Here is a 10,321-nt window from a genome sequence, read left to right on the forward strand (position 1 = left end):
ATTATTTTATGATTAACAAAATTATTTATACCTAAATTAATTATTTTTTGAAAACTTTCTTTTGATCTAAATCTTTCAAGATCAAATGGCAAAAACCGAAAAAACCAAAACCGAACTGAAACCAAAATGAAAACCGAAAAACCGAAACCGAAAAAACCGAAACTGAACGGTTTCAAATCTCCAGAAACCGAAGTTTTGGTTTTCGGTTAGGTTTTAACTAAAAACCGCACCGAACCACACCACACACACCCCTAGCTATTGGGAATCATAATTGTACCTAAACACATTGATTTTAGTCATGTCTATGTTTGGGAATTATAGTTTTGTTCACATGCACAAAAAGTGGACAATCAATAAAACATACCAAACACACTCCCATCAATTTAAATTAGCATAGTACCATCATATAATCTAAACAAACAAATGTAATTCAAGATTATATCCAGAAACATATATATGTTTCATAAAATATAAGTAAAATAACAAATTTTATATTGGATTATTGGATTATAATAATCCCAACTCAATAAATGTTACATACAGGCCCAACTTTAAACGTATTTTACTCCAACAATCCTTTACGTACTTTCCACATCATCAAAAAGCTAATGGTGTTACTTTTCAGTTAGTAAACATTTTTTGAGTTTGGATTAATCTGACCAATAGGTGAAAGTTGAGCTATAGGTGAAAGTTGATATTATTAAAATTCAATAACCCTTTTATGAATAGTTAAACAAGTCCAAATATTTGTAACACCATCTGTCCCTATGGCTACACTATGGCTACATTGATGGAATAGAAGAATATGTAGGACATGATTTCTTTGAAAAATCATCAACCCTTTAGGCTATCACCATTATCAATCCTTAACATTTTGTCTTTTCTCTTCTTGTCATCTTTCTATCTCTTGTTATCTAGTGCAATGTTGCTTTCTAGTCTCTATTTGATGGTGATGTATGGGTATAGAAACACTAACAACAATAATTTACATACATTATTGATTATCAAACCAAACAACTTAAGTCCATACATTTTCAATGCATAGCAAAGACTCGAGTTGTATGCCCATTGATTTGGAGCCACCTCAGAAACGACGGTCAATGTCGGTGAGAGGACATCGATACTAGAAACAGATAACTCAATTATTCGGTCCTTATATAGTAAAATCACATAGTGTGTAACTGTATATAGAACGTACAATGAAAAGATTTTAAGTAAAAAACCTTAAAAATTAGCAACCAAGAGAAAATCAAAGAAACAACAATTTATGTTCTTCTGTTAGGACTTGACCCTTTTATTTTTAATATATCTTATATGCGTTGCTTTTGCTAGAAACATAGTGGTATGAATCGGAAACAACACACATAAACGCACAAATAAACATCACACGTAGAACGTAAAATGTAAATAAGAAACACAACTCCAAAATTGTACTTTGTTCGGTTCCGGTGGATGATCAATATCCACGGGCTGCAACTGGGTTATTTCATTTCGATTATGATAGAACCACACAGATTACAATTACATCATAGGGTATCACTAAACTAGGATTATGGTTTCTAACTTATTCGCCAAGAAAGCATCTAATGGGTCTAAATAGAACAAGCCCAAATGGTTTCACAAACTCTTTTAACAGTTTCATAACATTCTAGATGATATAGACTATCTATTTTACTCTAGTCAAAGTGTCCAATCATGAAAAAAACCACTAGAGTGAAGAGTCCCCCCAAACACCATGGGTGAAATCTTTAAATTTTTGCACAATATGGTGTTCTACCCTTTTCAGTGTAACATTTGGAACAATTGATTTGGACAATAGCAATATGAGATGCAATGCAAATTAGCAAGGGACAAACAATGGTGGAGATGTTTTCTTCCATGTGAGGATTCACAGTTCAATCCTTTTGTATTTTATTTCCAATCTTACCCTTTTAAATGTAATAACAAAAACAAGCTAATCATACTAGATTTTTATGTTATAAATATATTATCTTTCTTCATAAAAGATTAACACTGTTCAACACAATCATGTATATGATATGAGTGGTTATTGTCTTATACAATAAAAGTGATGATCCTTTTTATATTAAATTTTCATGGACATGCTTGCCATAATGTCATTTCACTTGGCATCTTTCTATGTTGAGTGATGGATTTGTGTTTGTGTTGTTAAAATATCCAGAGGATCGATTCTTTTTTGTCGGCTTGGACCGGTTCTAGTCTCTTTCGTGCTTGCTAATGCTGAAACATGTAAACAAACCCGCTAGAAGATGTTACTATTATAAGTATCTTATGTGTGTGTGAATAATTTGGAGCGGATAAAAGGAAGAAAAGATAAAAACCTATTCAAGAGGATTAAGATCAAGAAAAGAAGATAAAGATTTGAATTTGAAGATAAGTTAGAGATTAGCTTAATTTGTTTGAACTATATTACTTAAATTTGTAATACCTTAGTTTATTTAATTGAGTTTGAATTATAATAGTAGTAGTTTAAAGTTTAGTATATATATGTAGGGTCATGTAATTTTATGTATTTCGAGTTTTTTTGAGTTCAATAGAAACGAGTTGAGACGAGTTTTTCTCCTATCGGTGTCCGTATTGCTGATTCAATAGCATCAAGCGGCTCGGGTGCCTTTAATGTGTTCAAGCAATGTGTGTGTGTAAAGATGTAATGGTGGTTGTGTAGAAAGGGTTGTCCCTCCTTTATCTAGAGGTGATAGGCCTAACCCATAAGTCAAACTAGGGAGGTCCAAGCACAAAAGATGAGGCCCAAATAAAGATCACCTCAACATACAAAAAAAGAGGATGACCAAATGAGTAACATTCAAAAGTGGCAATTTTAGTTGCTTCAAACCCCAAAACAAAGGGGAAACTACTTTATTTTATTGGAATGGAAAGAATGGTCTTTAGCAACTAATAATTGGGGGTGGTGGGGTTCTTTTAGGAATCTTATACAATATGTAAATTGTGTATCACATCAATATAAAAATAGCAATGTTACACTAAAGTGAACAAACATGAGTAAGGTGAGTGGGGGCAATTTTATATATAAATGTTTTATAAGCTTAGAAGACAAAGCACACCAAATTTAAGTGGATATGAGCAGCACTAAAATGCCCCTAGTTGGGCTCAATTTAACAAATTTAAGCCCAATGATTCACATTAATTCTAACCTTAAGTCTCATAGTCTCATGTATATATTTTAAAAAAAATCAATCCCCACTTTGAGATGTTTTTCTCTTACATTTTTTTTCAAACGACAACTTTCATTCTAAAATACTTTTTTCTTAAATGTGACTTTTTACATACTAATGTAAAATTGGGCTTAATTTGGAGGCTCGAGGCAAACTCTAAAACTGGGCCCTTTTATAAAATGATAATCTTTGAACTTTTGATTTCATATGGACTGGTGTAGATTTCGCATATACCGCTTATTATTTATAGAATAAACATTATTTCTCCATAGTTTTTTTATTTTTATTTATTTATTTTTGCATTATAACAAGTAATACCGTTTTTAGTAAAGTTGATTAGTCCTTATTTAAACAATCAGTCCCTATACTAACAAAGGTTACCACTATTAATTATCATTGCAATGAGAGCTTGTGGTTGTGCTATTGCAAGTCCCTTGTGAACTATTTTGTTTATCAAGCAAGATTATGTCATGCTATGAACCATTTCTTTTAATATTAACAGAGTTTTGTCATACAACTCATAATTATATTCATATGGTATTATATCAACAAATATTCATAAAAACACATATCTCACCCCTAACTAAATTCATTTCATTTTTATGTCTTTTTCCAACCTAACCATGATAATACTATAAAACAAAAAAACAAAAAGAATTGAACAAATGTTGATTACTTTCACTTGTCACACTTGCTTCAAAGAAACCAAATTCTTTTTCTGATCTATCTTAAAATTCCAAAACTTCCCTTTAGAAGAAACCAAATTCTTTTCACTTAAAAACTCCCAAGAAAACCATTTCTCGATCATCCGATCGACATCATGTACAACCACATTCGTCCCATTTCCAGCCCGAGCAAGCACACCTGCCATATAAATAGCTCCCATTCTCCCGGGTGACTCGGGCCCATCCCCACCAGGCCCATCCCCACCAGGCCCATCCACAACAATAACATCCCACTTAGTCTTGAACACTTCTTTAGGAAGCCCGGTTAATGCAATCTTACATTTAGCGGTAAGTGTTCGTATCCCAGACAGCAACGAACAACTAGAGTGCGTTCTCGCGTGCTTTAGCAACTTATACGCTTCCTTAGCCGACGTTTTGTACCTTATTTTAAAAACCCGTGTGGACCCATTCACATTACCCGTCATTTTAATTAGGTTTTCGGGTTTGTCCTCTAGAAAAATTGTTGTACCGCCTTCGTTAATGGATGGTAGTTTGAGATATTGATCTTCTAGCCCGAAAACAAGAAGATTACAAGGAGATTTTTGTAAAATAATATCGGAGAGAAACCTAAGCTCTTTATCGGATAATATTTTGTTACCAAATGTGTCAACCCGTGTTTCGCTTGTGTTCGGATCATGTTCTAGGTTGAGAATATAAGAAGTGTTGACGGTGATTCGGAGTACTCGAAAGAGGGATGCACTGACTAGGATTAATATGAGAATGAGGATCAATTTCCTCTTGGTTAGGTTCATTTTGAATTAAGATTTGTGGTATAATATGAGACAATGTTAGGGAGTGAAAGTAGAATGAATAAAGAGAAGTTTTTGGGACTAAATATTTTTGTTGATTTGAGTGAAAATGAAGGAATTAATGATTGTTGCTGTGATTTGAAGCATAGATATTGTTGGGCAATCACCAAACTGTTGTTTAATGTTCAGGATATTTATGTCATGCAATAATATACTACTAGGTTAGCATAATGTGAAAAGTGTGTTAACTTTGATAATATTTACCCTTATTATTGTTATTATGTTTAATGAGGATGTAAACAACTATACAATATTTGTGCTAAAAACATTGATAAAGAATGAGACCCTAATGGCGAAAATGACTCCAACGTTTGACGAACTGTTTGACACGAAGTTCGTTTGTTTAATAAATAAACGAACATGGAGAAGGAATTTCGTTCGATTAACTAAATGAACGAACACGAACAGAGGTCATGTATGTTCAATTGTGTTCGTGAACGTTCAATAAGGTGTTCCTTTACATACGTTTATGTTTGTTCACTAAGGTTATATATTTTTAAGCAAGATCATTGACCATAACAAAAATATATATGAGTATTATGTGATTAATTTATACGTAAAGTAATATACGAGTACATTAAAAAAAACACACCAACATAAACTTGGTAGCCAGACCGAACCTTTGACACTAACAATTCTTGGTTAGTCAAGTCAAACAAACTTGTATGTCGAGTTTTTTGTTCGGTTAGAAGTTCATAACCCATTCGTTTGCCACCGACACGAACAAGACCTTATTCAGTTCGGTTCAGTCCATTTACAACCTTAAATATGGGTGTGGTTGAGTTGACATACGAACTCTCCAAAATGGACCACATGGTTGAAGTGAAAATTGGTATGTAATGGTGCTTTCTTACTCTCTTTTTTATTTGGATTTAATTTGGTAGTAGTTGGAAGAGGTTGGTCAGTGGGTTATAAGGCTGTACTCACTTTAGACTTTCTCTCCGGCTTTGAGATTAAGAAACTCGGACATTATATTTTATTAAACTAAACAAGTTTTAGAACCCGTGTATTACACATAAAATGAAACAAATGATATTTATTTAAGCAATACGACATAAATACGTTTTCCAATATTACTAACATATATTATCTATGCTTATATAACACGGTTACCAGTTGATTTTATATGTGGCGTAATTCCATTGGAGCATTTTATCGAGGTAAGTTTTACATCAATCGACTCGTATAATCATTCCTATCAAAAGCCCTAAACATCAGTTTGAAATTTGGAAAAAACTTAACGGCATTAAGTATTTTTAATGGATGTTCAATAAAAACAATTAGTGTGAAAGTTGGTACCGGTAACAACAATTATCTAAGGTAAAATTATTATCATCAAACTGCAAAAATGTAGTATTATTAAAATCCAATTTGCCTTAGTTTTTTATTCTTGAATTTCAATTTAATTTGACAATATTTCATATAGGTGGAAAGGACTCGGTATATAGATGTTTACCCATTCTAAGTTGATTTAGGAAGAAAATTGTTATGGATTCATCAAGTCAAACGGCACATTCAAGTCCGTTTTGTTGGATTCGCTTAGAACCAAATCAAATTTAAAAGTTTTTTTAATACGAATCGTTTGGATCTGAACTCATTTTGGTCAAATTTGTTTCAACCCTAATCCAGTTGAACCCGCCACCAACCTAAGACGTCCGCTTCACCAAACTAGACACAGTTTTTAGAAATTATTATCAAAAGGATGTCAAAAGTTTTTTGATTTTTAGGAGATTAAGAAAAATAAAAAAATTTGGTGTCCTGCGTAGAAGCTAGGTGAAAGTGTAAAACCCTTCGTGAGAAACTATCCGTAAAACTCATAGGACTTCTCCAATATCTTGCTAACCAATATAATAGAGTAAATGATAACAACCCTCGTGTTTAGTTGCCATCATTGAGCTTGAAACCCTTAACATATTGTCGTTGATAAGCCGAAAGAAGGTGAGGATGACGTCCAGTCGTCATGCTCCTTATGCCTTGGGCAACACACGTGCTACAATGGCCGGGACAAAGGGTCACGATCCCACGAGGGTGAGCTAATTTGAATGGGTGTCTTGTGGCCAATAAATACAACCCCTATCACTTCATTTTTTTAATCAAACTTTCTCACAAAAACTTCACTTTATACCAGAATTTGACGAAACTTTGTCACTATAAAAACATCATTCTTGTATAACCAAAATCCTTGTATTCACTAGTTCATTCAGGTTATCTTCTCTTTTATACAATAGTTAATTCACGTATCTACACACCATGCGAAGAAATTCAACAACACTCGTAGCACGCAACTCGAAGGAAAGAAGGGGACACGCTTGCTTTAATGATAAAAATTTCTTGTAATGAAGTAACAAATGGGTACTATCGTAGAGCTTACAACATATTCAAAGTCTAATAAACTTCCAAAAAAAAAAAAAGTTCTGTGAAAATAACCAACAATATAAAAAAATGATTAAATAATGTAAAATGAAATAAAAGGCAAAAGAGAAAGGAAGGCGATAGTATCAATTAAAAGTGCAACCCAAAGTATACGTTGCTTGTTATGTGATGACTTACATATAAAATAATTAATATAATTCCAGTAAACGTATCATTTGGGGAAGCAAATAATATAATTCCACTAAAATGTCTCATTTGGTGAAGGTTGCAACATATAATAATATGGTTCACGGTGTGGATTTCCTTTTGTAAAAACTTAAATGGCGTGGTGTGGTTGGTTTGATGACTGTTAGACGGTTCGATTATAAGAAAAATAAGATGAAGCCATGCATATGTTCGACTATGCTTGATTCTTCATATCTCCGATCACACAGCTCCCTTAATGCTCAATATCTTGAATTATCCGTTGGAATTATATCTTTTTAGAAATCATTACAAAAAACATGTCATTATATTTTCATGTGTTAGGATACCATATTTTTTTAACGAAAATGCCTCTTATTTTAAATCATTTCCATGTATTCAAAAAGATTGTGACGACCCTGTAACGAACATGGACGAAGCTTATTGAAGGCCAGCACCCCCCCCCCCAATCACTTCTGTTTTTTCACAGTGTAAATTTACATGTTTTCGGCCGAAAATATGAGCCCCCTCCCGTCTGTTTTTCTGCACAGTAGTTTAAATTAACTCGTTTTTTACCTGAAAATTTGTGTATGTGGTGTCACTTTACCCGTTTTCGGACGAAAATTTGATTAATGATTAATATTGTTATCAAGAGACATGTTTGCGGGTGAGGGTCCTGAGTTGGGAACAACAAACTTTTAATCAAAGATATTAATGTATTGTTATATATCTTAAATATATGGGCTGTATATTGTGACTAGTATATCTCTAGTCTCTTCTCACCAACTTGTCTCCTACTAAAAGGCATCTTTCAAACGGCATCTATTTTCTGTAATCATTTGTTAACATAACATCATGAAAGAGAACGTCACTAAATAAATATTTCACCATAATGTTTTCTAATACATCTATGATTAATATTGTTATCAAGAGACATGTCGAGATTTGTTTAACTTAGTTGTGTGTTACGTCAACACACTTTAAATTCGACATAATTACGCAAAATCTAAAATACGTTAAATATAATTTAAAATTTTAAAGAAATTAGAATTACAATACGTCAAATGGGTATGAATTCGATGGAATTGGATATTGTAAACGGTGTTAGTGACCGTGGCAACAGTAGTTGTAACAATATTTTAAAAACCGGTTTTTAACTCATACCAGACTGAGCTTAAAATTAGTATAACCGGTTAAACCGGGTTGTACTAGAAGATTCAACCGGGTTGGATAAATATTTGGGCTTATGATTTCATAATAAAATATAACCCAAAAGTTAATCAGTAATAGGAAAAATAATACAAAACCACTAGATTTTCGAAAAATAATTCAAAAGTTTACTTTTTTCAATGTTAATCACTAAGTTAAAAGTAATTTTTAAGAATCTGTTGGCCGCAAAATATCAAAAATCTCTTGGGCTTAAAACAGGTTTACCGGTTTAAATCGGTAATTTAGAAAAAAAAACCGCCGGTTCGATGAGCAAACCGCCTAAAAATACCAGGCTCAAAATACGACCTGATATGCAAAACCCTGTATTGCCTGTTCAACCGGCCGGTAAGAACCGGTTTTGAAACACTTGTTGCCTAGCTGTAACAATGATGTTGAATTACTTTACCTCATTAATTATAAGCGAATTCACTTAACTTTTTTTTGAAATCTTGATATGTATGCACGGACCCTTAACAAATAACATATTGGTTCGTGTATTGTTGCCTCATACACAACCTCTAAAAGAACGGGTTGTGTGTTATAACGTGATTAAACTAGCGTCTACGTCGAGTATTTGCTACTTTCCAACCATTTAGAATCAAAAACATCATGCAAAATATACATTAACTATTCTCCAAGAACCAAAAACTATTTATTAAAATGTTACATTGTACTTCAAAAGGTAATAAACATCATTTTCTGTTGTCAACTTGACATTTTATTAAAAGTTAACAAGTGACATTTCTTAATTAAATATGATTAGTGGCTTCATAAACAACATTAAATCCTTAAATTGGATAGGCGGAGGTGTGAACCCCACCCCAACTCGGATCCACAACCAAAGCTCCAACTCACCTCCAATGTAACCGCGTATCACAATCGCACACTTGTGGGTATATAATTGGTAGACTAGTTATAATATCCTGACTCATTCACAACTCACTGAGTCAAACCAGGCTGGGAAAAACTTGTTTAAACAAGACCCAAATGCATAATATTATTTAGTTTTTTTTTTCAAACTAGCGTTGATAGAAAAACTATTTACCATTTTAATGTTGATTAAAAAGTATTTATCAAACTAGTGTTTTTCAATTATTTTATGTTCATCTTTTACTTTTAGTTTAACATATTAGTCTTTTTAATTTTTCCTTATTAGTTCATCAATTATCAATTTCATATTATATGTTTTATATATTTTTATGCTATTAATTCAAAATCAAATGTTTTATATTATTCTTTTCTTTGTCATCCTTATTTTAATAAGTCAGATATGAAAATTTTTCGTTGGTTTTCATTTCTTTAATTATTTTTTTTCATAGAAATTTTGTTTTTATAATATATTTATTTTACGAATATGTTTTTTAAATATAGTTTTGGTACCGTAACGAGTATAACTATACAGACTTGAGTTCACGTCGAACAGTCGCTGCAACGTTTGGATTTTACCAATGTATGGGTTTTACCATGGGAGGCTCGGAGGAGGGTGTGCGAGCCGCACCATCGGCCGGGGCACATAAATTTCGGGGGCACAAATTTTTTTATACATATTACATATATATGTTTTTTGGTGTTAAAAATAAGGTTATTTGAAATGATTAATGAGATAATTACATGCTCAGAATGGTTTCTGCTTATAATAAATCGGTCGATAAAAGTTTTATCCATGTACATTAGCGAATAAAAATTTTTCGTTAAGGCCTACGGGCCTTTATATTTTGGCTCGGCCGAGGTACTTAAATTCTCCGAGACGGCCTTGGGTTCTACCGATTTTTTTTGTTTTTAACATATTCATTTTACGAACTTATTTTTTGGGTTTTGTTCCGGTATC

At 32.6% G+C, this 10,321-nt stretch overlaps 1 protein-coding gene across 1 annotated transcript; it reads right to left on the bottom strand.

Moving 5' to 3' along the window:
• Window positions 1–3,821: 3,821 nt before the first annotated feature.
• On the bottom strand, window positions 3,822–4,923 carry LOC143530679 (arabinogalactan O-methyltransferase 2-like). Its single transcript, XM_077026149.1, has one exon. The coding sequence runs from the start codon at window positions 4,669–4,671 to the stop codon at window positions 3,880–3,882; it is 792 nt and encodes a 263-aa protein (XP_076882264.1). The 5' UTR covers window positions 4,672–4,923; the 3' UTR covers window positions 3,822–3,879.
• Window positions 4,924–10,321: the final 5,398 nt, after the last annotated feature.

Source organism: Bidens hawaiensis, unplaced genomic scaffold (assembly GCF_021521415.1).
Source record: "Bidens hawaiensis isolate Kalapana, Puna unplaced genomic scaffold, B.hawaiensis_p1.1 tig00008970_1, whole genome shotgun sequence".
Taxonomy (NCBI): domain Eukaryota; kingdom Viridiplantae; phylum Streptophyta; class Magnoliopsida; order Asterales; family Asteraceae; genus Bidens; species Bidens hawaiensis.